This window comes from Pelecanus crispus, chromosome 4 (genome assembly GCF_030463565.1).
Source record: "Pelecanus crispus isolate bPelCri1 chromosome 4, bPelCri1.pri, whole genome shotgun sequence".
NCBI classification, from domain to species: Eukaryota; Metazoa; Chordata; class Aves; order Pelecaniformes; family Pelecanidae; genus Pelecanus; species Pelecanus crispus.
In genome coordinates this window covers 7,538,672-7,566,568 of record NC_134646.1, presented here as the reverse complement: position 1 = coordinate 7,566,568, position 27,897 = coordinate 7,538,672, and the positions used below count along the sequence as shown (strand labels likewise).

The following is a 27,897-nucleotide window of genomic DNA, read 5'->3' as shown; positions in this document are numbered from 1 at the left end:
AGTAGGAAACTCGATGTCTTTAGTGTAGTGCGGCACCTGTGCTCGGAATCCGCCGTGGAAATCAGCTCTTGGCAGACATGGGAAGAAAAAGGATAGCTTTCTGTCCAGGTCCAGTTTTTGGTCCGGGTTTGTACTGTCCAGTTCTTTTCAGTGCCACATACCAATCGGAGTATTTCCGTGATCGGTAAGTGTTATAGTTATTAGATTCCAAACGCTCAAAAAAGAAACATTCTTCTGTTGCACATTTCTAAAAGGGAAAAAGAAACAAAAGATCCGTCACAAAAGATCGATTCTTCAGATTCACAGGACTAACTTATCAAGAACCTGAGTTGGCAATACATTTGGTTTTAAGAAATTCACATTAAATGTTTCATGTTTAAAGAAAGAGTTACTGTTAAAATATAGTTTTTAACTATGAGTCTTGTATTGTCTTGAACACAGACCAAGCAGATTCTAGTTTGTTTTCACTATGCAATTCTTTGTTCTGATCTGAAACTCAGTCGAACAACTGAAGAACCCTGTCCCTTGGCTCCTACTGGTAGATGCTGACTTCCAAGCTCAGTTTTGCCATCTCGCCTTAGGTCATAATTTCACAAAAAAGAAAAGCAGGATGTAAGAGAAAAGGGAGTATTTCCCTTGCCTTCCTCAAACCAACCTTTTCATCAGTTAGAGATATAGTATGGCATAGTTTCAGCCTTTGCCTATTCTCTTCTAATTTTGAGGTTTAACTTTCCTAAAGCTAATTCAAGTCTGTATTTATAGCGCTCCGAAACAGCGGCAAGCCTGCATCTGTTGAAGATTTTTTGAAAATTCAGATCTTAACACATAATTTTAAGAAAAGCTCAGACCTGGCAAAGAGGTCTATTCCCCACAGAAACCAAGCATGCTCTACTAGTGTTCCGAAGTCCATCTGTGGCATTATTCTGCTTCTGGAAGTAAGTCTTCAAAAACAACTCCACCTACAGGGAATTAACACGCCCTCACACCTACACATCAAAAAGTCGGTGGTTCTTCACACAACGGGTAGAAGTTGAGCTGTGGAGCTCCTCACCGTAGGAAGTTATGGTTTCCCCCAGCTTCCATGTATTCAAGTCACTTTTGGACAAGTTCATGGAAAAGAAATTCACTGAAATTTACTCAATAGGTAAAAACAATTCATGGCTGAGAAGGCCCCAAAGCTGAGAGTGGTTGGAGGCTGGGAGACCAATCCAGGGAAATACTATGTCTGTCTTGTCTTACATGCTGCACTCGACCGCTATCGGATCGAAGACGCCCAACTGTATATAAAGCCCTCAAAAGGTAAGCCTGCCGTTAAGGAATACGGTGCAATATACTTTCCTCCGCACATCTCCACACACGGCAGAAACCACCGCTCCCTCGGGGTGACCACACTGAAGAGAAAGAGTCTTCATTTTCAAATGATCCTGTTCCTGTCAGTGAGATTATGTAAGGTAGGCATGATCTGTTGCAAGGCTTTAGCCCACAGATTTTCCTGGGTAGTTATTATTGGCTGGGGGACTTAAACCCAAGCCAATTTAACTCTGACTGGTAAGACAAATTCACACAACCCCCTCACCTATGTGCTAAATCCACAAACTAAACACGATCACAACTCAGAGAAACGCATCATTTTTATTTAGCCTTCCTCATGCCTCTCTGATTTAAAAAGTAAAATGGATTAGACTTCTCAAACAGATTTTTCAGCCAATTTATGGGTGTTACAAAAAATAATCAAAAACGGGTGAAAAAAGATTTGATTTTTTTTACATTCATAAAGCTATTTTGAAAGGTGCCATGCCATTCACTCTGGAGACTCAAGTCCTGATTTCTCTACCGGCGCTTTCCTGCAGTACATTGCCAATGTAAATATTTTGACATAAAAGCGAACATTTAGGTGACAGATGATGGCTCGGGCTCCGTGAACTATGTATTCCTTAACATCTGCCAAAGGCGATGTTTTGGAAGCTGGACTGCTGTCCAGCAGGAGCGGGATGCCAGCCACTGCATTGTGAACCTCAACCCCTGGAAAAACCCTGGATATTAACGGGTTTTTCAAAGACACTTTGGTCTAGGCTGCATTCAAAGTGGTGCCCTGGCAGTGAAAGCTTTCACAGCGCATCATGGAACACCTGAGCTCTACAGCTCTTCACGGAAAGGGGAAGGGAAGGGAAAACGCTTGCGGCAGTGGCGGGGAGCGAGTGCCGCTCGGCGCCTGCCCTGCCACCACTCAGTATTTTGTCTGCTGCCAAGCGAGACCTCTGGCCAGAAGGAGTCTGAGCGACTAAATAAAACGCTGAGCGCAGGAGTTTTTAACATTAGCAATGTTGGTCGTAGCCGTGCTGGTACTACGGTCTGCAGTGTGCCACTGCTTACAGTAGCCAAAGTGTAACGCCTGCCGAAATCCTCAAGGTGATTCACCCTGGGCAGATTCATTGACCGAAAGAGGCAGCAGCTTCCTGCGACAAAGTCTTCCTCCCTTATTTGCACGGCCAGACGCCACCCACCGATTGATTTTTCGGTGCAAACTGCATCTGCCTTAGTATCACGTTATGTACTAGTTTTGACACTTTGGACTCAGATTAGGAATTAAAATTCCTCAAGTTTGTTCAGTCTCAAAACTGAAACCAGAGGGTTAACCTGTAACTACCACAATGGATGTAGTATGACCCGAGAACGGTCATGATCGTTTTTCACCTTTTCTAACTGCAAAAGGGCCAGGAAATGAAGGTTATCATCACAAATATTCTTATACTACAATTTTAATCCATAACATCAAAAGAGAAGAATTTCCCTTCAAGTCCTTCAGTCTGGCAAAACCTGTCTGGTCATAGTGAAACTGTTAGGAGCATGGCAGACAGAACGAACAGGTCATATCCTTAAATGACAAATTATTTCTTGTGACATACAGAAGTTAGTCAAAAGTGCAACTCTTCCTTTCGTGGGAAATTTTGAGAGCTTTCTTCATGAAATGAAATAATCAAACACATTTAATTCCTTAAAGTGAAAATATTTCATTATTATAATTAAATGAAACTGGAAAGTCAAAGTGAGCCGTATCAGAAGTGAAATGTTTCAATTTTTCCATTAAAAATCTGATGGAATAGATACATTTCTGCACAAATATTTTCAGTTAAAACAGCATTTTCCAAGGGGAGGTTTTGACTAGCTGCATTAATAACCAGCCATTTCCTCCAGTGACTGAACTGGTAAAGACGACCTCTCCCCCACAAGTGAGCCTGGTAGTAAACAGAGAGCATGAAACCGCTAAATTAAAAGCCGTATCGTCCAGCTTTCAAGACAAGAACATGATCCACTGCACCACCACGCAATCACCAGCGTAAGCAGCGATATGCTGGCCACGCAATACGTCGTTTCGCAAAACCCAACTCAGAACAAACCATAAAGACATGTCTCAACTGAGTAATTGCAAAAACATCCGACTAGATGAAAAACAGGACTGAATAATAATTGGCAAAAATATTTTTGAAGATGTTGATATATTTATAAAACAAGGACACTAGGCAAATTGATTGTTGACACTGAAAAGTAGTAAAACAGAAGAAACAAAACAGATGTTAGAAAGGACAGAATAGTACTTGAGTGACTAGTGCATTAGGGAACTAAATAGGTGTTTAGAAATTAAAGTTCCATAATGTTTTAAAAGAAATAGCCAACAGTTTCAGAAGATACAAATTCATGTGCACTGAGCTCGCTCGCTTCACCGCAAAATTTCCAGCATATGCTCTTTCAAAGCTCCCCCTGAAACACAACACTGCTCAAACTGAAAAAAGAAATGCTGGCAATTAGGAACAGTTTTATGAACGCGTTTATAGGCAGAAAGCAGTAGAGGCACAACTGCCCACAAACTTGGAAGTCGTAGTACAGAAATCCTCATGGAAAAAACGTTGCCTGTGCTGCAGAAAATGGTCATGAAATTGCGGAAGTATTCATTAGGCTGGTTGAAGCGCAAAAGCTTAGCAGTAGAGAGTTTTTGCCTATGAATAGCAAAAACGAAGAGCTGTAGGCAGCGGTGTTTGCACTGAACACAAGATTCAAGTAATACCCATTTCCAGAAACAAAGCAAAACAAAACAATGTTTTATAAGCTCAAGGGAGAAGCACAAAGTGACCCAACTTTACCAGATTTTGAGAGAGTAATTCCGAGTGAACAGCAGATGCCGTTCCAAGCACACCGCCTTACAAGAACTAAGCAGATCAAACAGCTGCATAGAGCTGCAAGGGAAGCATGTTCTACAACCAAAACCCACCATGCAACGGTAGCTTGGAAATCCCAAATATAAAAGCACCCAGGCATTTATAGTTTTACAAATGGTGCTAAACACCCTATTTTGACCATTCACTGTCGCTCAGGGTAAGGAGGGCAATCTGAACGGAAAGCCAAATGCCACCACACCAGCGCCACAGGAAATTCCCAATTATCCTTAATTCAAGAATAGCACAGTGGACTACTCCTCACATTTTCTTCAACTGAGCTGTCACGCAATATCCGAGTAAATAACGCTGTAACTTGAAACAGGTTCTTTAACTGTGTTCAGAGGCACAAACAGAATGGGCTTCCCGGAGCCAGGGACGCCCGGTGCCGAGGAGCACACCAGGGATCCCTGCTCACGGAAAACTGCTGAAGGGTTTTGCTTGCCGTCAGAGTCATTTCGCTAAGGCAGAGGCAGAACTGAGGGGAATCAGCAGTAACTTCTGCAGCCCTTGGCACGGGTCTTTCATTAACTGCAGTTCAGCCGGGGTCAGGAATTCACTTTATTATTAACACCTGTTACTGGTGGGGACTTGCACAGAAGCTGAATGGGGCTGCGTTCAAGATACAAAAGCAGCAGGGATTATTTCAAACTAAAATTCTAGTAGGGTGCCCTACAGCGGTACTTCACGTAAGCAAAATGAACGTAACTGCAGCTCTTAAAGCAAAATTCATCATCTAGCTCTAGGAGACCTTATTAACTTTCAGAGCCTGCTAAACATACTGGCTTTAAAACACCACAGTTTAAAAATTAAGCTGATACCAATAAAATGCATGGAGTTTAAAGCTAGTCTCATTATAGACTAGTTTAATTTACCTACCTTTAATAACTTTTTTTTTTTTTAAATTTTCAACAATGTTTTTCTTGCCAGTTTCCTAGTTTGGCAGTACACGTGACCAATAAAACTTTATTCTTTACAAAGAGGAAAATGAGAAAACAATATATATAGATTACTATCAAAAACATAAAAGTCAAAATTTTAACAAATTGGCTTTACTTCCTACTTCAAAAGGGTCTTTACAATCACTTTATGTGAAAGTAAGCAAAAGAGGAAAAAAATTACTCAGGGCGGGGGGAGGGGGGGAGACGTCATTCTTCATTTGTTCTTATAATTTCCTTCTATACGTGATGACTATGATTTTTCTCTCTCAGGCCATTCCAGTTCAATTTTGCAGCTTCTAGGTGAGGGCAGACATACCCATCTCTTCCTAGATCACAGTTCAATTAATTGACAGAAGTTGTGCAGAGCTAATTTCCCCCCGACAAATCACACACCGAGAGGTTGAGTACGTCCTGCTGGAGGAGAGGTTACTCAATACAGAGGGAGGAGAGGTCCTACCAGTACAGACATGTAGAGAGATGAACATTTAAAAAGCGCTGCTTACCAAGGCCAGCAACCTGCCATCCTCCTTCATAGCCAGAAAGCGATTCGCACTTACACCTTTGATTGACACCACTCCTCTTTCTTCTGCTTGAAGTTGCAGTTTGACTGCGAACAAAAAAGACAAAAGTAGATTTTCACAGCCATCGTGGTATTTCAGCACTTGACAGTGAAGCCTACCGCTTCAAACCTAAAGCCAGGGAAAGCCTGAGCTTCAGCTTGCAGCAAAGACAGTAAACTTTCAACCTCTAGCTTTCTGATCCCATTTTTCGTCCAAGAAAATGCTTACTACAAAGTAGCTATTGTCAAATTGGCAACAATAAGTGTGAGTTATTCTTCTTTCTCCATTTCACAAAAAAGCAATTTAAAAACCTGTCCTCGAAGGACTGCTTATGGCATGGACAATTGCTCATAGAAAATGGAAATTTTTCATGGCAATTTTCTTTACAGAGGTATTTCTTCGTGGTTATAGAACAGCATCGGACGTTGAATGCGTGCAATTCTATACAGCCAGACTGTCAGAGAGGCGCGAGTCTGGACTATGATTAAGGCCATTCAGGACTGTATCACTCACTAAATGTTCTAGCCGTTCCCAACAGAAACCTATCAATTACTCCACGTCATACATCCAACAAGCGGGTAGAACAAACAAACAGAAAGAACTGCAAAAGTAGATGAGGACAGCAAAGACACAAGAAATGGTGTTACACAAATTAGGAATGTGAAAAGTAGGTTTATTTGCATCAATTATTTCAAAAAAAAAAAAAAGGTCATGTTTTTTGAAAATCCATAAGGTCATATCACATAGCTTTTAGCTACTGCCTGTGAATTAACACAGAGTCTAAACTGATTTTTCTAGCCACAAATCACATCCAGTAGTTTAGATTAACACACGAATGATTTCCCCTTTGCCCGCAGCTTGTTTCAAGCTGTAAGACAAAAGTGGCCTCCACCTAAATCCAGAAGAGCTGTTTGCTATTTTTCTTTCCCTCGTTATTCCTGTCATTGCATTCAGAATGGGAAATGGATCAAGCCTTTAAGAGGTTAAAACAGTGGAGCCAGGGAAGCTGCATCTCCTCTGCATTTCAGCCTGACGTTAACCGGAGCATCTGCAACATCGTATCTCAAAGTTCTGGTTTTTCAACCATTAGCTACTCAGGACGGGGAATACTGCAACACAAGAAACTATACCAAATAGCAAAGAAAACTCCACCACATACCTTCTACCTGGCTTAGGTATTCGCGGCTCAAAAGAAATCTAAACACTCTGTTGGAACTGCCATTTTTCTGGAGGAGAAGGAAAAGGAAGCAAAGTACACATTGTCCAAACCCCACAGAAGATCCTGTTCTATTCCAACCATTTTTAGAACATCTCCCGCTGAAAACCTAACCTTGATTATTTAAAACATCGCTTAAAAAAGGGGAAAAGGCCCATACAGCAACTCCGATGAGCTCTCTGGACCGCTTGCAGCTCGTGTCCTCTCCCCTCCCCCCTCCCAGAAAACAGACAGCCATTCCCTGCAGCTCCATCCCATCGAGCCAGCTTGCACAGGCAGTACGATTCAGTCTGATTTCTGCTCAAAACAAACACAACCATTTCCGTCACAGCACAACACAAGAAATTGGATCTCCCAAAATCCCTAGGTTTTCCTCTCTTCTGGATGGCTGTTATTTCCAGTGAAACCTGCATCTGCAAACCCTCTCACTTAAAAAAAGAGCGATCAGAAGCAAGCCCAGATGAGTACTGTTTTTCCGTGCAATACTGTGCTTCCATCCACAGTGCCACTACACAGGGATTTTTAAAACCAACTGTGCTTCCCGAACAGGAAGCAAGATCACTGCAACACAGGCATCAAAGATGAGGAATAGTTGAGAAACAGCTTCTCACCTTCTTGGGATGTGTAAAGACAAAGACGACTTTTGCCAAAGAATTGCAGCAGCCAAAGAAGGAACAAGCAGGGTGTCGCAAGCTGGTACCGGTTATGTGTCCGTCAGGTGTCCGAACGAAGGATGTGACTCATCTGGCGCGAGACTATCAGTGTTTCCAAAAACGAACTAGACTGGAACTTGTCCTTCCTTCTGCTTGCATCCCAGAAATTATTTTGGGAATGAGTTAACAACATTTTCTATTTGAACAGACTATACAGAGATCTGGCCATGATAAAAGCCCAGCTAGAGGAACCGACAGCTGCGCTCCGCTCACGCAAAAGTACTCGGCCAAGGACTCGCGTCAGTTTGTGTTTGCTGATTTCTTTGAAGGGTTCATGAGAAACACGCGGCTGGTTCTGTACAGTACGGCTGCTATTGCAGCCTAGTGGGGCGGGTCTGATGGGCAATACTGGTACACATCATCGCAGGCACGAGCTTCATTCAGCCACCTGCTGCTGGGGAGTATATCATTTTTTCTATGTAATGATGCAGTTTTTAAAAAGCTTGACCTTTTAAGCTACCACAATAAACACTCAAAGTGACCATAAATTTTGGAGCAGAAGTATCTCTTGAGGTTCAGAGGGAGGTTGCTGCTTATTTGGGTTTTTGTTGTGGGGAAAAAAAAGATATTTTTCCAATACAAATGAAAACTTTCTTGGTTTACTTCTGTTGCTCCTAAAGACAGGACTGAAGAAACTCCAACGATAAGAATACCAGGAACATGAAATCTTTAGGAGAATTGCTGCAAACCCTTTTTTAAGCATTACGATTATTTAATCTGATCTTTCCCTAGATACAGCCAGACATCAGTAAGAGTTGCTCATAAATCCACTGATTTGTATACACAACTGAATCCATATTAATACAAATGCTGCACTCTAAAGAAGATAAAATGGTTTCTTATGAATTATGTGTGTGTCTGTTGCCATTTTGCATAAAGGAAAAAAAACCCTCTCAGACTTCGCTAATAACTCCAGACTTCCAAGGAATACAGAAACCTCTGTAGTCATAAAAAGTTAGGTGAAATGTTTAATTTCATCCCCAAATCAAGTATCCAAAACACAGCCCCCCCAAGTTATGAGGCCAAAATCACACTTGAGAACAGCTTCAAAAACCTTCAGCGCAACTCCTTGCCCTCTGGGGAAGCAAGAATGTGGAGAAGTGCTCTGGGCAGGGATGGGGGAAACGGACTTTTGAGATGTGCCCAAGCATACAGCTTTCACCGCACACTTAACAAGAAACAGCTGTGTGACATATCTGAAAAGTAATATTAATCACTGCAGTATGGAATCCTTATGCTTCGTGACTGTCTCTTGACAAAAAAAGCACACCGACTCCTACGGCATCATACTGGGCCAGAAGTTCAGATTCTGCAAAAACAAACTTTTAGTAAAGGGTTTTTTAAGGCTGTAAAAATAATTGTATAGTTTGGAGAAGCTTGTGAAAAGTGTGACTCTTTAAAAAGGAAGGGGGGAAATAAAAAAAATTCCTGCGGAGTTTGAAAAGCACTGCAATATTGAAAGCCCCAAAAGCAAAATCAGCTTCACTGGACTTTCCTCTCCAACTCAAAAAACACATAAGTAAACAGAGCCAGAATACCACTGTAAGTTTTTCAGGTTTCAGCGTTATTTTATGGCTTTATTAATGCAAAGTAAGTCTTTGCCACAGTACGGTGATCTGGAGGTGCCAAGATACTATACAGCCTTACTAATCAAAGACATTTTGACCATGCAGTCATCACCAGAAGCAACGATTTTAGCCTTAGCTCAAGGCACCTGGGTACCATCGGTCGCAAGAGAAACGTAACACTTGACACCAATGATCCCTATCTTTAGCAGCCTTTAGGTCACCAATAGCAATAGTTCAGACATGGGCCATCGTTTCAGATCTGCTCATAACACTTGTTTTCAGCATACTTGAACCTCAACATCAGATCCATGAAAGTACTCATTAAGAAGTTTGTAATCCAAAAAAGTAGCAGAGATTGTTGTGAAACAGCTAATTAATGAACTGAGGGCCAAAAAAGCACATTTTCCTAGTTATTCCAGCAGTCCTTTGGGAGGGCCCCCCTCCCGCACAGCAGTACGTTATTTCACTGTTCACATTCATAGCATGCCCCTTAATTTGTGATGAACGCCAAGTGCAAGGCTGCGGTCGATGCCTCGCTCGGCACGCTGAGCAAACATCTTTAGGACTGAGACTAAATCATCAGAAAGTTATGAAATAAAAAAATGTCCTATCCAAATTATAACCTACGCAACCTTTATGCAGTGACAATTAAAAAGGACTCAGTACATTTACTACTACTGTTAAGACTTTCTTTTGTATCTCTTCATAGTAAGCCAAAGTATGATCATCTTCCCTTTTTCTGCCAAGTAAGAAGAAATGAAGTGCAAGGCGTACAAATTTAATTTCATGCCAGGGTCATTTCATTCCGAGGAAGAAGGATGAAGTTGTATCTTTGGGAAGATATAAAAAAGGCTTAGAAAACATGAATGGAATAAAGTTGAGGCACGGACTATAATTCAGGAGATGGATTTAAAGCCTTCCTCTGACACAAATTTCTAATACTGTTAAGATACAATTATAAAAGTATCCTAAAAAAACCCTCTCCTTTGAGCCATTTCCTTGTTCCTCTATTCAGCACAATCACAAACCTGTTACCTGAAGAATCCAACAGTGATTTTTTTTTAGTCATTCTGTTATGATAATGAGTTTTTCCTCAAGTTTTGCAAAAGGATTCCCATACCAAAAAAATCACAAGCTATTTGTCAACCTCTTGAACTGCAAAATGCTTTCCACAGGCAGGCTGCGTCCAAATCTTGCCTCCAGCTGCTCACTGAGGGCGGTGCATCCCATTTCCAGAACATAGGAATTCCGCATCTTACAGCAGCCAAGCCGAGAGAACTCATTGAGCCCCAGCTCTTGCACCAGGATCCGTGGCAACCTCTGGATCTCAACGCAACGGCCAAAATGGAGAACATCAGTGGTTTGTCAACGTTTTTTCACAGCAAGGTCGGTGAACCATAGCTGAGCCAAAGTAAAGGAAGACTAAATCCTGTGACAATTTTGACCATGTTAATTTTTGACAGGACACGCAGAGTCCTAACTCAGCACCCAGTTGCCTAACATTGTTAGAGCTACTGGTAAACACTAGGTTTTTTATATATATATATACACACACAGAGCCTTCTAAAGCTGTAAGGGTAACCTAAGACTCAGAATTTCCAGTACAGACTTTATTTTACAGTCGTATGTCTTCTTGCTTATAATACCATCTACATCTCTATACAGCAGATTATCCAAACAGCAACATTTACCTAAGGAGACAACCATTAACTAGGAAAACACATCACTTTGGATGTAGTTTGAGTGAAACTACTATGCCTTCCAGTAGTATAAAAAAGGATAGAGCGGGGGATATTTTTTCTTCACAGTACATAGAGCCTGTGTTACGAATACGTATTCGCTGATGTTTTGGCTGAAGAGCAATATGAGCTACAGCCTAACCTGAAGTTCCACCAACACCAGCACAGTTTGTGGCATTAAAGGGTGCTGAACCACACTGCCACATGCACCAAAATGCCTGGGAGAGAGTTTTCTCCACCTCCCACTACACACAGCCCCTCTTGGAGAAATACAGCTGTTCCCTATGCATACACACAAATGACCATACAAGATGAACCTGGGGGTTTTTGCCAGCTTAATTCCATTAACACAGGAAATCTGCAGGTGCGCTCTTTCCAACAGTGACACTCAGACAGAGAGATTCTTACCAGCATCTGAAAGGCAGAATGACTAAACAGTCATTTTCCTTTTTGCTGTAAGACAATTCACAGAAGATCAAACCTCTTCAAGACCACTCCCTGATGTATACATTAAACAGGTTCAACAGCTTTCTGGGTTTTTTGGGGTGTTTTTTGTTTTTTTTTTTTTTAAGATCAAGTCCTGATCCTGCGACTTGTTAAACACAGACAAAACACGACCACACTGATGTGTTCCCCGCCTGCAGCCAGCAGAGCTCCGCAGGCACGGATTTCTGCATGCATTCATGTCATTAATGGATTGCGGACGTAAAATTGTAGTTACACATACATGACTATTCCCCTTTCATAGGATATATGGTCAGGACAGACATACAAGCTGCAGGTTAAACTAGCCAGCATATTTCAGAGAGAGTTACAAATGGGCATTTATTTCACAATTTGGAGAGACTTTTCTAAGAATATGGAAGCTGAAAAGTGGTATTTAATAGCATTGTGGTTGGCAAGGTTTCAGATGTCTGTTATGAATTGGATCTTCCCCATCTTTTCTTAGAAGAGCTCAAAAAAGTACTTCCAATGCAGTTTTGCATATGCCAGTGGAGAAAAGAATTTTACGGACAAGTAGCACAACACAGACAGAAAAGATGCTAGCAAATGCAGAGAATACAGAAAGCGTGTACATCTTCCAAAAGTTCTTCTATTGCCCTGAGTGCTAGAACTGAAAAATTGCATGTGCATTGAAAACTCTACAGTCCTTTTACAGTTCTCCCAACCCAGCAAAGCTTTTTAATGGCCCAGACCAAATAATACTGCACTAACTTAAATGGTCCCAAATGGTTTCATTGCTGTGCATCATAAAGGGTTCGGCCAAAAATCTCCTTCAAAATGGGTTTGTTTAGAAGATCTTGGCAAAACCTAGCAACTTAATACTTCAGAAAAAGAGCGCTGCACATTTTGGAAGTTACTCACTGCTGAGCTCGTACTACCTTTCTCACACACTCCCAGTCGGACAGCTGTTGGCAGCCGCAGAGGAACAGTGCCGCCAGCCTCCTGCATCCCAAGCCCTTCGCCTGGGGCAATCGGCGTGCACAAAGCCATGTGCGGTTGTTTTACTCACAGCAGCTGCATTGGCTAAGATGTTCTGGGGCAGGAGTATGCCACAGTATCACCAAGGAAGAGGGAAAGCAAAGGTCATAGCAGGGAAAGCAAGGGACAGAAACACGTTAGGGAAAAACAGAAGACACACAGAGACGGGAAGAGCAAGCAGCAGCGACGAAGGGGCAGGGTAAAGCGTACAGTACACGAGGGTGCCGTCCTGGAGCATGAGGCAAACTCCTGCACCTCAAGTAGGTGGAATTTGAGATGAATTAGCCAAATGGATTCATAAAATCCCCAATTTCCTACTCTTCCACAAGGAAATGGGAAATCTAACCACTCCATCAGAGAAACCCTAACATAAAAACCAACCCTGAGCTCCTGGCTTTGCATACACTTACACAGCAAATAAAGGTATGATTAAAGCCTAAGCTATACCTCCGTTATCATCTACCCAGTAAAGATCCCTACAAACAGACTTCAGTGCAGACTAAAACCATGAGTACCCAGCCACGGCCTCAGAATCGCAGAAAATTCAGGTCAGAAGGACTCTACCTAGTCCAGCCTCCTGCTCAAGGGATGGAGACATCACTTCACAGCGAAAACCCTGCTGTCACATTCTCGCTGCTGTCAAACGTACACGCAAGCTACATCAAAGCTCACAAGGGTTTACCGACGTTTCCTGCCGTCACACCTCTTACTGCCGCGTGCCCCACACGCACATGCAGAGGCTGCTTTCATGCTCTGCAGAGTTTTCCCACCTACACCGAAATGCTGTTCCCAGGGCAGGACCACGCAACCTGGATATCCACTGCCAGTACCTCCACCCTTCCCTTCAGGACCCCAAACGCTGCCCTGAATACCCCGAGACAAGACGCCAAAATCATTATGCTGCCTACAACCTGCACACGCAGCTCTGCACTGCTCTGCCTCTCTCACTTACGCAGCCTTCTTAAGGCAGTAGGGAAGAGAAGCCCTTTTCATGACTGTAACATTGCTGTTAACTCCCTGCAAGAACGTGATGTGAAATATCTTTTACCAGGAAGACTCTGGGCCCAAAAACATTGATCAGCCAATGCTCTGAGACAATTTTGGGGGTTTGCGAACTTCTCAACAGCAAACACGTACCTTACCCAGACACTGCAACTAACAGAGCAGCTCACGGACCCTGGGCAGAGAGAAGGAATCTGATACTATTTCAACCCCCATTTTCACTAACATACAACCACTTGTATTTCAACTAAAAAGGTCATTAGCAAAACACCTCTCGCTCAGTTTACAAGAAGGGAGAGTTTATGTACCCTGTGAAAATCCCAGGCTGCACGTCTCTGGATCAATGACGAGCGTTACTACAGTCTCTGCTGTGGAAAAGCTAAATCCCAGCCAAAGGCTCAGGGCCCATCTCCAACATATTTGCAGAGGCCCTGTAAGGAAAATCCTTCCATGAGGCCCCCGAATGACACTGCAGTGAAGCTCCTGTGCCAGCTCCCCATCACTCGCCCTCCTGCACCTCCGTGCCCACAGAAAAGAACAACGCAGCAACTATTTTACAGTCTCACTGCTACGGAGGCAGATCACCTCTGGAGGGAATAAGTATCAGAAATGCAAGGAAGTTCACAAAAAAGGGGCGAAAAATAAGAATCAGCGATGTTCTGCTAAATGCAACACCCTACGACCGAATTCCCACTCCCGCGTACTCTGTGGCTGAAGTTGGCTGATTCCTTCATGCTTGGGGGCAGCGTCTATTCCCAGCCAGGTGTCCAAGCAAGACATACAGAGTCGGGCGTGCTTGCTCCACACCTAATGTAATAAACCCTCCCAAACCCAAGGGCTGGTTCAGCAAAGATACACGTGCACGTACACACTCACACGCACGCAGATTAATATCCCCATTTCGGCATTTCCAGAGCCAGACCAAGCTGCCCGCTGGGTCAGATCCAAACCCCAGCCATGAGCGGGTGGTGCCTACTGTAATTCATGTCTAGGAATTCAAAATACCTTTGGCTTGCTCTCTCCCACATCCAGTCTCTGCCACTTTTCGATGTCTCTTTCTCAAAGACATATGGAACATATTAACATCTTCCGCTAACTGATAAGCTTTGCGTTGATGTATGAGGCATCCCCAGTCTTGAGACTGCAAATATGAAAAGAACTCTTTGCTTGCTTTCGTACACTTGCCATAAAACAGCTGTGCCATCGCCAGAGCTGCTGAAGCACGCGCTGCCTAAAACCTGCAGCACGTGTGAGGGAGAAAGGAGAAACAGATATGAAAACCAGCAAGTGAACCTTTGCAGAAGAGGTGGTCTTTTAATAAACAAAAACCACAGAACAGCAACAAAAACAATCAAGCAAATGAAGCGTCACACTAAGAAATAGTGAGTCACGCTCCCGTACAAAGGCACATTTCTTTGCTTTTGCATGACAACATTGTAAGTGTATCTTTTTCCTTTTTGCCAGCCAGAGGCATAAAACCACTCGCAGACAGACCTCAGGTCTTTAAAATGTAAACATCTAGAACAAAAACACACACTTCTGAAATATGAACACTTCAAAAAGTTCCGGTTACACTTAAGAGTAAATCCAAGGCTTTAAACAGAGTAGTAACTTGTGTAACTGTTCAAATATCAACCTGCTAACCTAGTCTACATAACATGGACATTCACAGATTTTAAGGGTCTTCATCTTTTTAAGTAGTACAAATACCGAATACAATGAAAATTATTTCCCTATTCAGGTTCTCCATCTGTTCTCATTTATATCTTAACCTCAATTCCTCCAAATATCCAACTCCACCTAACATATACCTATCACACTGGGAATCCTCCCCAGGGAACACCGACTACCAAATACACAGCACCCTCAAATGCTCCCTATAAATTTCTTCTAAAGGACAGCAAAGTCATCCTGCAAAAGAACCATTTCAGAATAGCGTGACATACAACATTTCTGGCAACAGTCTGGCTTAGTGCTCCTTGCCCACGTGTGAAACACGCACAATTACATTTCTCCATTTCACACGGCTTGCATAAACAGGTTCATCAAACTTCATCAAGTCCTTTAAAAGTTAAAAGCCCTAGAGTTTCTGTATTCTGCTTACAAAACACAACTTGGGTATTTGGTGCTACCGAGTAAAGTAAACAGCGATTGCTTGGCATTACGTAAGGATTTCAAATGCCAGATGCTGCCAGTACACCATCTTATGAAATTCTTCTAAATACCTACCTGCCACGCTGTTTGCAGTCTCCTTGTCATTGCAGAAGAGCTGACTGTGTCATTTAAAGTCAAGATGGCAAAACCAAACAGAAAATATTACTAACTTCACCAGAGAAGAACTGCATTCATGAGAGGGTACAGGTAATAAAGCCTCGTCTCCAAGCTACCAATACCTTTACCCCAAATTCTTGATTTAGAACGTTTAAGGGTTTCCTTGTCAAAACGATGAATGCATCTTCACACATGGTTTTTAGGCCTTTTCCCAAAGGGCTTTTCTCAACCAGGGTAAGGTAATCCATCATGTTTCTTTAAACTGCTTTCACTTCATTTAGTATTTACTAAAGCGCAGAATAACCACTTGCAGTTGTTCAGCTTTAAAACAAAGCTGGTGCAAGTGTTTAGCCAACATAACGATGTCACTGACTGATATCACAAGATGCACACCGAACTTGCAGAATTTCAGCTATGTTCACTAATCTCTTTGTAACTATGACCTGGTTTTCCGTTGCAGCAAAACAAACATACATAAAAACAGGGACAACCCGAGACAAGCCCAAGAGTATCACTTCCGAAGACAGAGAAGGTAAAATGTATCATTTTTAGAAGGACTTTGTAGTGCTCCTTCTTCACCTACAACTCACACAACAACTATTCGGCAGTACACAGAATTTTAGGGCTGTAACTGATGTCAGAGCAGTAGCAACAGATGTGCTGAGATGAAAGGAAAAGGCTGCCAGAACAGTGGTGAGAAATTGCCAACCCATAGGCTTAATAAGCCTTTAGTGTGACAGTTGGAAAGGAAAAGCTGGATTTTAGAAATGCCAAGAAGAATCAGCAAACAGGACTTCAAGAGAGTCTGAAGCAGAGTGGTGAAAGAGGAACTGTGCCAGGCACCCTGGGTGCCAGGGAGATGGCTTAGCAGACAGGAGGAGAAAGAAATAACAAGCTGCTAAGGAGGAGTTCCTATGAATTAAGTTGTCCTTTAGACTCAATTGCTCTTAATCTGGCCAAAAGGTTAAGAGACAGTGACTACGTTGGTTTTGCATTTCCTCCATCTGTAATACCAGTGAAATTGAATTAATCACCCAGTCTTTAATAAATACTTTTACAAAAAGTCAACAAAAAACCCAATCAAAATCCATACACATAAACACACATGGTATGTCGCTGGTGCCTGTCCACCTCGCCTACTGCAAGGACAATGCAAAGACAACATTAAGCCTGGAGACTTACTTCATTCTCGCATCTATTTTATCCCCTTCCATCAAGCTGTGTATCCCACCCTATGCTGACATGTAAATAATGCATCCACAGCGGAACAGCAGGAGCTGCAAGGAAGGACGACAGCCGTCAATCACTGCTGACCCAGAACAGTAGTGAACCAGAACCTTCACAAAAAGGCTCTAATTTGCTTTTGAATGCAGCCTCACTTGAGTAGAGAGTTCTTTGTAAGAAACCAAATTCCCTAACCTGGAAAAATGAAATGCACAGTGCATTTTTAGACTTCCCTTCAAATATTTGGGTAACACTCTTCAGTTTTACAGCCCACTATGATCACCCTGAGGAGGCAGACAGAATGCACCGTGGGACCTAGCCTGTACTGGGGAGCCAAGAACTTGGGTGCGGAACGACAGAAAGAGGGATCAGGCTGTAGTCACTTCCCCAGCTTCCAGCTCTCTGAATAAAAACCCACTGCTTATTCTGAATACCTTCAAACCATACTGAGAAGGGACACGAGCCCTTTCCTGGCAACAAAAGAGAGACCTTACAATCCGCAGCTTGGAAAAACCTACTTGGAGCTCTCCTGTTTCAGCCAGGCCATTACTAGTATTCAACTATGCTGGTTTAAATCTGTTTGCTGGTTCAAATCCCCACGCTGCTCCAGACTTCACTGCAAGAGCATGCTCCCAAAAAGCATGCCATGGCTACAAGCACCAGCAATCGCACTGTCGTGCCCTATGTCGCATCAGATCAGCAGGCAGGCCAGACATCTCTCACTCCGAACAGCATTGTCTCCTAACATAAGATCACACAGACAGCACTGATCCATGTTACCAGAGCTTCAACACCAGAATTCAACCTCATTTTGAGACACCTTGCTCTGCTCTTCAATAGCAAATAGTGACCCCTTACAATCACTGGTACTAGCTCGAGCACAGTTAAATGCTCTGAAGACATTGCTTCTTGAAGCAGTAAAGCAAGCAGAAGGTTGGGACTGAAATAAATTAAAACTGGCAATGTGGGACAGTTCTGTAGACCTCTTCAGCTTTCAGGAATTCCTGCATTTCTAAGGACACGAGCAGTGTAGATCTTTTTCCTCCGTTTTCCTGAATGAGCTACGTTACTGTCAGTAAAACATCCATAGTGATTCTGTAAACATCTGTAAAACCACAAAATGAATCCTTCATATTTACACATTCAGAGGCACGGCCGGATGCACGTTTAGCTATTCATCCCAATTGCTCCATTACACTTGGAGAGACCCAGTGAACTGAATCCACATACTATTTCCCAGAAACTGCTCAGCCTAACAAGCCTGCGCAGCAGGATACCCTAGGTGACTTCCAAGCAGAGATGACAGCCGCTCCCCATGCATCCTCTATATGGCCCTCAATGGTTGCTTCCCCATGCTAAAAAATGCTCTCGTTTTTTACCCATCTGTGTTGCCACAGGTATCAACAGGACCTAGTGGAGCACTGCACAAAACTACTCTACAGGTGTGGTTCTCTACATCCAGAAATCTCAGTCACACTATTGGTCTTCCCAGAGTTGTGGGACTGTATTAACACTCACTGTAATATGGTCCTAAAATTACTATTCTAACCTGAAATGTAACATAGCTGACAACCGCATGGACTCTATCTGTTCATCTTCTTCAAGTCATCCATCAAGGAAGACACTGTATCTTGTCCTGCATTTTAACAGACGAGATGGTTCAGGACATGGTACCACAAGACAGGCAGTGACAACCGAACGCTAGCTGCCTCTGGAGAGGGGCAGCTCCTGCCCCTCCACCCCGCACTCCCAGCTGCACACTCCTACCACCTCCCTCGCGCCAGCTCTGGCACTTTTCTTGACATCTCAGTGAGCTGCTTCAATGCATTAAATCGGTCAGAAACTCATGCAGCGGAAGAGGGAGAGTGAGCAAATGCCCTTCTGCCAATTCAGCAAACCCATCTGTCCCTTTGCTGAACTTGGGCCAGAGGTGGTGCCAATGACAGCACAGCTGAGACTGGGGGAAGGAAGAGGAGAGACCATCCCTTTTAGCAGCAGAGACTTCTTAGATCAGCTGAAGCGTCTGACCAAAGGATCCCTTGGCCAGCCGCCACCGACAACGTAACAGGTGATGTTAAAAGACAACGTTGGGGGGCCGGAGGGGAAGGCAAAAAGGGGATGCGTGGATAGAAATGAAACACTTGTGTATCTGGTTCTGCAGTACCCGGAAACACCAAGAAAAGATACAGTCTGCCAAAAAACTGGTGCCAACCCCAAGAGGTGCTACAGACATCTCCCCAAAAGAGGCGTACCAAGTGCAGATCGAGATTCTGCGATGCCTATACACTTGAGTATATTAAGAACATCCTTTATCAGCAAAAATAACCACAGTGCTACACCACCACAGAATGGCAACAGGACGTCTAATAAAACACATCGGCGTGGTAAAGGTTTGCAGACGGACACCAGGCATCAAGGGCACTAGGTTGGGTCAGCCTGAGAGTAGAAAGGAAAGACCCAGGAAACAGACTGCAAATATTTTCAAGCTGTATCACAGCCAGTATCTATCCTTGGTTATACAAAACACAACACCATGCAGTGTTTCACAGCCGCGAGTATCAGGATTTTGTGAGTTGCACATTCCAGCTGGAATCCTAACGACTGCTGGTTTATGAGATCTGCTCAAGTCTCGTCACAAGGTAAGAGGCAAGCTAACGAGGTCCACAATACAAGAATATAATTTCACCACATTGCCACTGCAAATGGCTATGGAGTCTAGTTCCTGCTTTGCCCTTTCCTAGTACCCTTAATATCTTTCTCCTTTGAATCACTCGAGCAATGTGGTTTTCAAGCTCTAAAAGTCAAACATGAGTGATAAGTTCATACAGGATCACTCAACCAGAAGTGTACCATGACAGTTTGTGCAAGACAACCTCCACCCAACTTTGTAGACATCATCTCATTTATATTCTCGGACGATCGTATCAGGCTCCAGTCAAAATCTGGCCCTACCCTGAACAAACAAAAAACTACATAAGATAATAATCCTGAAATGCCACCAGCACTCCAGAGAGTCACCCTTTAAATATTTTTATTGAGAAGTCAGGAGGCAGCAGAAGAGGCAGACAGGAACTCAAGTTTACCCATATATTGTCACCAAACACACCACTGAAAATGACAAATGATGAGAGAGTTGCTTTACTTTGAAATGCACGGTCTTAAACAGATACTAGTAGCAGTAAGGGCTATTAATTCTCCATCAGAATTGAAATGTAATCTCATTACCAACTTCAAAAGTTGTGCCATAAACATTTCAAATACCACCTGGTATACATATTCAATTCACAGATTTCATGCAAGCGTGTACTTTTTTCAGTAACAGTAACTTGAGCATTCTCAGGATAACCTTTATTTAAAAACTGGATTGCATTAAGGTTATATGGGCTGTTTTGTTTTACCAGATAACTGCACTAAACATGCTGCCACCAACAGTCAAAAAGCTCCATTGTTTTTAGGGTCATTAACCAGTTTAGTACAATTGATCACCTCTCAAGTATTTTGGAACAACAGATGGCCAGTGATCTCAGGGCAACGCTCCCAAGAGTGCTAAAAACCATAATAATCAAAACACAAATTTCCATCTTCTCTTGTTCACATAAGAAATTATGGACGGATTCATCGATTTAGGTCAAACTGCTTGAACAAATGAGGAAATATCAGAAAAATACTTTTCTGGGCAATAAAAAGGAAGAAAAAGGTAAAAAAATACTAAGCTCGCATAAAAAACTGTCAAACTCTTGTTAAAAGTTTCGCTTCAGTGTGTTAACAACTTTAAGTATATAGAAACCACTGAGTAATTATTTTTTAAAACCGCTTGCCGTGTATGTAATCCAAGGGAGTTGGGAAAAGCTTACAGAAACAAAACGCCCCTGAAAAGATTATGATTTAAAATTCAGGTTGAGACATTGATTAATTCAAGGACAATTAAACAAAATTCTGCCCCAAAACCTGCAGTTGAACAGGTCCCCCTTCTTTTAGAAAATACGGTAGGTGTATGCATTCTGTGGAAACTGAACAGGAGAAGGGCACTTGGCTGGGGTTTATCTTCAAGCGTCTTTTGAACCCTGCGGCTGTTAATTCTACTGCCGAAACTAGTGCTGCGTCTCTTCTTCCCCATTCAGCTGTCTGTGCACTTGGAGCTTCTCTTGCTTTTATTACAGAATACAGAACCTGAACTTGCTTTTATTACAGAAGATGAATCCGAGCAACTTTTAAACCTCTTTAGTAATATATACCAAACACGCTTCGAGAGAGAAAAACCCAAACCCACAGGTTTTAACTAACTGCAATTTAGTTTCTTCATCTAGTATGTCAAAAGAAATCATATCTTAGAAAAATGTTACTAACATAGTTCACCTTCTGTAAAATGCTTTTAAATGTATCTCCACCACAGGATAAACCTTCTCTTAGAACCAGCTGCACAAATTTCAAGCATTTATTAGCCAAATAAAAACCATTAGCAGCCACCTGATCTCATTTTCTTGATGAGCAATTCAGGAACATGCAGTTCCATTTTATCAAGATGACAAACGTCCCAGAGTCTTCACTCTGACCTCACTAGATGTCATACATGCGTCACTGCAGTTTTTAGCAGAAGTTTTAACCTACCCACTCTAAGGGAGTCATAAAGACAGCTTTTGCAAGAATCTGCATTTATGCGACTATCTCCGTAATTTCACCGTATACTGTCAAGCTACTATATGTTATCTGTGTTTGTCTTACTCATTCAGCTGTGGCTGTGCAATGGCTAAGCAGCAGTCGGACTATTTTGTTTTCCCGTAAACAAGAATCTGTAAGCACCTATAAGCTCTCCCAATTTCTAAAGCCTGTGGGAAGATTTAAGGGCTAAATCCTGCCCTCTAGCGTACCCATGGATGGTGGTGCCCTGGGAACCTTCCACACTCTTCCAACAGCCCTTTCCAAAGTGGCTGGAAAACAGCTGGGAGAGACAGGACAGTTCGCTGCCCACCAGAGACATCTCGTATTTATTTGCCTTGCTCCATCTTCAGAGTGTACCTGCTACTTGGTCACACACCTTCGGGGCGGGTAAGACTCACTGAAATCTGGGTAAGAGGATTAGCAGACATGCCGACAGAGAGAGCATCCTTCCCTGAACAGCACCCTCCCTCAGTGCCTCCAGCCAACGCAGGTGGTCTGTCCCTCATCTCATGAATTTACCCTGCAGGACCATGCAGAAAACAGTATGACGGCATTTCTATGACAAAATAAGCAAAAGACACAAAGGAAGCATATTCTCAACTTTTTTTTTTTCACGGGAGATCTCTGCTACCTCATTCCCTAAAACCAGCTACATCTGAGAGCCGGGAGGAATTTCTGTGTTGACTATGTCGCAAAGCATTAGTATTTGGCAAACAAGTTAAGGTCTGTGCAGTAGATCAAAAGTAATGCAAAAAGAGCCTGTTTTCAGAAGGACTTGGGTAGAAGCAATATATTCGGACATTTAGGGCCAGGTTTTGGAGGCGGGGGGGGTGGGAAAGTCAACTCTCACCTAGTGCTAAGATTTGGAACAGGATGCCCTGCCAACAGCTCCAGCCACGTCTGCGGGACACTGACACGGAAGAGGAGATCTTCCGAGTCCCAAATAACTTACATACCTACAAAAAAACTAAGCACCAGGTGCTGAACCTTCATACTAAAACACTTCTACATTTGCTCAAATTTTTCTGAGGATCACAGTTAGTTTTCTTCCATTCGCACGAGCAGCGATCAGATTTCTATCTTCTTGGCTAAGCTGGTATGCTCTAAAAGTCTGCATATACTTCAATGTAGTCTTTTCGAAACATTTACAGAGTAACCATTTAAATGTTGTGTATGATACAAGTAAAAATCATAACGTTAACAACTACTTACGAAAGGAACTTTCTTAAGAGGAAGTTTTCCTGGAGCAGCATTACCTTATTTTACATTTTCTTGAGATATTTGTGGAAGAGTAGCCAGCTACTGAGCAGGAAGAAGGTATTTCAGACACCTGCAGGGCTGATAAAAGCTCACACTGCTGAATCCTTTCCAAGTGACAGGCTGGAGCCTTGTCACCTCATTAATGAGCGGACAAGAACCGCTCAGGATTCCTTGGACGCCTTGGTTTATGCTCACCATGAAATAAAGCTGCTTGAGAAATTATGGAAATATATAAATGCCAACCATTCCTCAGTGAGGGAAACTGTGAAGGGAACCAGCTGTGCTATTAGACATTTTCTAAAATGTGTATGGGTAAGCGTTCCCTTTCCATTCCCCTCGCTTTTCCCCTTCACCGGCACTGTAGCCTCTTTGAGGCAAACACCTCCGGAGGGTTCGTAAAAGCCTCTCCAAGAAGACTGCATTCTCTGTATGTTTTCCAGGGCATAAATCAAATGTTGTTGATCAACAACAACAACAAGAAAAAACACCCACGTTTTTTGTTTTGCTTTAAACAACAAAACTCTAAGAAAGTGCCTTCTGTTTCTTGTTTGTCCGAAACGTACCCCTTCGAGGGAAAAAGACTGAGCAGAAGTCCCCAGGGTGTGTCCAAAGGGGCACTTCACTGAAGTCACTGTACAACACACATCAGATGTGGCAATATCGACCACGTAAGACATATTGTCCTGTTTTTTAGCTGTGTGAATCATACGATTCCAATCCTCCAGCACACAGGATGTAAACTTCCATTCCCAATTTCACTAACGACACAATTATGAATAAACCAAAGTGAATGGGGTGAGCGTAAAACAGTCAAAACTCTCGCTGCCATGACATAACCCAGACTGTATGCTTCAAACAAGCCGTCCCTTAGTACTACAGGCAGAAGCGGGGGAGCAAAAAAGGACAGGGATAATAGAAGTTTGTTTACAGTATTAGCTTTTGGTCTGAAACGTAAGGAGATAGTAATTTGCCTTCTAAAATAAGAACTTCCATTAAAAGTAAAAATGAGGATGTGCTAATCAAATGCTATTTTGTGTAATTAATTCATAAGAATAGCAACTACCACAAGAATCTCTCCTAATTGTCCTTTAATTAGATTTCTACATCAAATTCTCTGCAGCCATTATATTTCTTCCCTCAAAACCATCTTACAAAACCTTCTACTTAACTAAGAAAAACACCATGAGTTATTTGAGGTGTTTATTTTCTTTGTTAATTTTTTTTTTTAAAAGTCTTCTCACATTGTCCAAGATTTATGGCCATCTGCCATGCCAAGATGACCTGCCAGGCATACCAGAAGATTTCACAGGGACTTCCACAGAGCAGCATTCACCAGGTCAGAGTTCAGCGTCGCGCAGATTCGTATCGAATGACGCACTTACAACAAAGATGCTAAGGATGTGAACCATGTAATGCCATAACAATGTGCCTCGCTGATGCTTCAAGCACTGATTTCTCTACTTCTCAGAACTAGAGTTCTTCCAGGAAAAAGAAAAAAAAGGGAAAAGAACCAAACCACCAAAAAACCCCGAAGAGCTGTCTGATAATGAGAAAAGGAGAGCGTGACAGCAGGGGACAAGGGAGCAGCTCAGGCACAGTGGCACTCCTGTGCCTGGGTGCACTTGTTGGAAGTGAACCCCACCAGCCCTCCAGCTGCAGCCCACTTACAAAACCGCTCTTTTTAAAGAAAGGGATTTTCTGCAGATGGCCAGAGAGTGCCAAGCTGACGGGTACCTGAGGAGCTCCCCGGCAGCTGACCTTCTGCAGCACGGGGAAGAGGCCACATCAGTCATTTATAACTCCGATTTTCCTTTACCTGTTGCCACCGTTCACACGGGAGGGAAAAGGGTAGGAAAAGAGAGGGGCTTCAGAGAGACAAGTACCAAAGGAAAGGGGAAAGAATACTAGTGATCAGATAGCACTGAAGAGGCAGAGAAGAAAAAGTACAAAATGGAAAGCCAGAAAGAAATGACAGCAAAAATAAAGCTATAGAGTAAAACAGAGAAACTTGAAGGGAAAGACTAAGGCAGTACCACCAACACCAGAAAGGTTTTCAAACATAAATCACTACTAGGAAAGCAGCCCGAGAAGTCAGTTAAAAATTTTCTAGCATTGATAAGGCTTAACAGGAAGAGAAAACACATATTAGATGGACTCAAGAACATAAAACTAGTACTAGTTTTCCTGGCAGAATAATAAAAAAAAAAAGGGGGGGGGGGGGGGGGGAGATGATTATGTGGGAGCTCTGTGGTGAAAAAGCCAACGACGAATGCCACCACCACGCGGGGCAGCTTGGCCCAGCCAGGCGAGCGCGCCCCACCACGCCCCACCACCGGCATTTCTCACCACAGAGCGCTCGGTGAGGGAAGAACCCGACAGCTGCGGCAAGGCCTGGAGACCCAGCTTCAGCCTCGTACATCATCTCCCTTTGCAGCAAATTTCCAGCATATTTTCATAGCTCCTTCTAGGGGTGAGGTGACATGTTTGATAAACTAATGAGACTTATTTCCTGTAAGAACTCCCACATTTCCCAAATACAAAAAGGCTAAAGCAAACCAAACATGTTACTGCATGCTTTCCAGCACAGATTTGATCCTGGCAGTAACCGAGTGGTACGTGTAAAAATCAAACCACTTATCTATATGGTAAATTAAGACACTTTGCTTTAGGCATCAACACCTGAAAAGTCCACATGCAGTAATTTACTGCGCTCTATTGGCAATAAATATATTTTGTTGCTACACGCACAACATCGACTACGCTTCCCTTTAAAACGGCATCTGAGAAACAGAGAAATGCAAATGCATAGGACCAAGTCTGAGAGCTTCCTATAGCTTTTCCTAAGAATACTAAATAATTAGTATATTAGGATAATAAAGGATGCTAACTTCCCCAAAATACACTGTTCCACGTATCTCTTCAGCCCATCGTATGTACAGTATTTCTACCAAAGAGTCACAAAATAGCCTCAGACTGAAGCCCAACTTGGCACTACTGTTATTTGGGAACAGCCTGTTACAGTAGTTCTTTGGAATTGTTGGAAAAGCTTTTTTGCAAACGGTGAACGTCCAAAGCGGAAAGTAATGTTAGGAAGCTTTGGTCTGTCTCCTCACTTCCTTCTCCTCTGACTTTAGTCCCATCTGTGCATCCCTCACTCAGCGCACAGGTGCAAAACAGACGAAGGATCACAGTAAAACATTTCACCTGCTCTTTGTGGCAAGTGCCTGCAGGCAGGCCGCTGCCCCGTCGAGGTGCACACGTTGTAGGTGCACACACTGTACAATAAGAAATCTTCTCACACCAGGAATCGCACTGAGACTGTCTATCTGACAGACAGCTATACAGCACCTCCTTGTACCTGGTTAGAAGGAAATACCTCATGGGCATTTCAAAAACTTGCCGCTACCTCTGCCAAAACCCCATACCGAATACTTTCAAAATATTCTGAGGTCTGCAAAAAGGCATCTCGTTCTTGGGATGAAGAACAGCCTGCGCTCCTAACAGCCACCTGCCCCTCGCTCCCTGCGAGACCCTGTCGGAGAGCGGGCACCCGGCACCACGGACGGCAGAGGCGAGCTGGGGGCACGGACCCTCAGGCCACCCTAACCGCTCGACCCGCAGGGCTGTGTTCCCAGCTCAGGAGCCTCTTCCCCCCTCAAAAGATCAGGTATCAAGGGACAAAGTGCTTCTGCTGGAATGCACAGGGTTGAGCTGTATTTTACCCATCCTTCATTAAGTTTAAAAAAAAAAAAGAACCACAACACGCAACGTTTTAAGCCTAAAAGGTGCTTTGACAGTACTTTGTTACAAACCCTGCTTCCTTGAACAAATTTACACCTCTGTTCCTAAGAGTACTTGTACGCTAAGAGTACTTCTGTTCGCGAGGACTTAGCCGCACTGAGGGAAAATCTCCCCAACCTTCTTCCCACCTTTATGCAACCAATGCATTTACCACTGCCGTGTCAAGCAGTCAAGTGCCGCTACACCCTTTTAAGAGCCACGCAAACAAATTCAGACTCCTTCGAGCAGGTCAGCACACCTGTGTGCCCCGAGAAGCCCCGTGCCGCGGCAGGTTGACGGAGGAGACGCCGAAGGAGCTGGCAGCGGGACACCGGGCCGTGCGCGCCCGTGAACGCACCGTGCGCCCCCGCCGCGATTTCCGTGCGGGCGTACGCCTGTTTCCAGACGCTCTCTCGGCAAAGCTCGCCGCCGATGCGGCGGCAGGGCGGGACGGCGGCCGAGGCGCCGGCCCCTCTCGGAGCCCCGCTGCCCCGGGCGGAGGGGCGGCCCGGCCGCGGCCCCGGGACACTCACTGTGAGGGTCGCTCTTCTCCCGGACGCCGTCCACCCTGCCGTCGGGGTTGATGCGCAGGAAGAAGCCGCCGTTCTTGCAGTAGAGCCGCTTGGGGTCCTTGAAGTGCCCGGGGGGGAAGGCGCCGCTGCCCCCGTCGTCGGGCAGCGCCGGCAGCGTGGTGATGCTCCCCGCCGCCGCCGCCGCCATGCGCCGGGCCCCGGCGGCGGCCCCCCGCCGCCCCGGGCCCCCGCCGCCCCCCGCCGCCAGCCCCGGGCGGCCTCGGCCCCTGCCGCGGCCGTCCAGCCTCGCCCCAAGCCCTGCCCGGCCGGCCCCGCTGCCCCGGCGCGGCCGAGGGTCCGGTCCCGTCCCGTCCGCGGGAGCTGCGCAAGGGCGCTGCCGGCCGGCGGCGAGGCGGGCGGGCGGGGAGGGCAGGGCAGAGCCGGGCCGGGCCGAGCCGAGCCGAGCCGCGCACGCCGGGGACGGGCTCCCCGGCGGCACCGGGCTGCCGCCGCCCCGCCCCCGGCCGCCCCCGCTCCGCTCCCGGGACCGCTCCCTGCTGCCGCCGCCGGCGGGGCGGCCCGAGGGGCAGAGCGGGGCCGGCCGGCCCCGGCGGGCAGCGGGGCCCGGGGTCGGGCCGGCAGAGCCCCAGCCCGAGCCGCGGGGCTCCGCTCCCGGGGGGCCGGGCACGGCTGCCCTGCGCCTCGGCTGCCGCCGCCGGGCACGCCGGCAGCGCGGGGAACGCGATGCGGCGGCCGTGC

At 44.5% G+C, this 27,897-nt stretch overlaps 1 protein-coding gene across 1 annotated transcript; it reads right to left on the bottom strand.

Annotated features, from left to right (window-relative positions):
* Positions 1-61: 61 nt before the first annotated feature.
* FGF2 (fibroblast growth factor 2) lies at positions 62-27,346 on the bottom strand. The gene is made up of 3 exons (XM_075708929.1): positions 27,160-27,346; positions 5,656-5,759; positions 62-247 (listed from the first exon to the last, which is right to left on the bottom strand). Exons 1-3 carry the CDS (start codon positions 27,344-27,346, stop codon positions 62-64), a joined length of 477 nt encoding a protein of 158 aa, XP_075565044.1.
* Between the last annotated feature and the right edge of the window lie 551 nt (positions 27,347-27,897).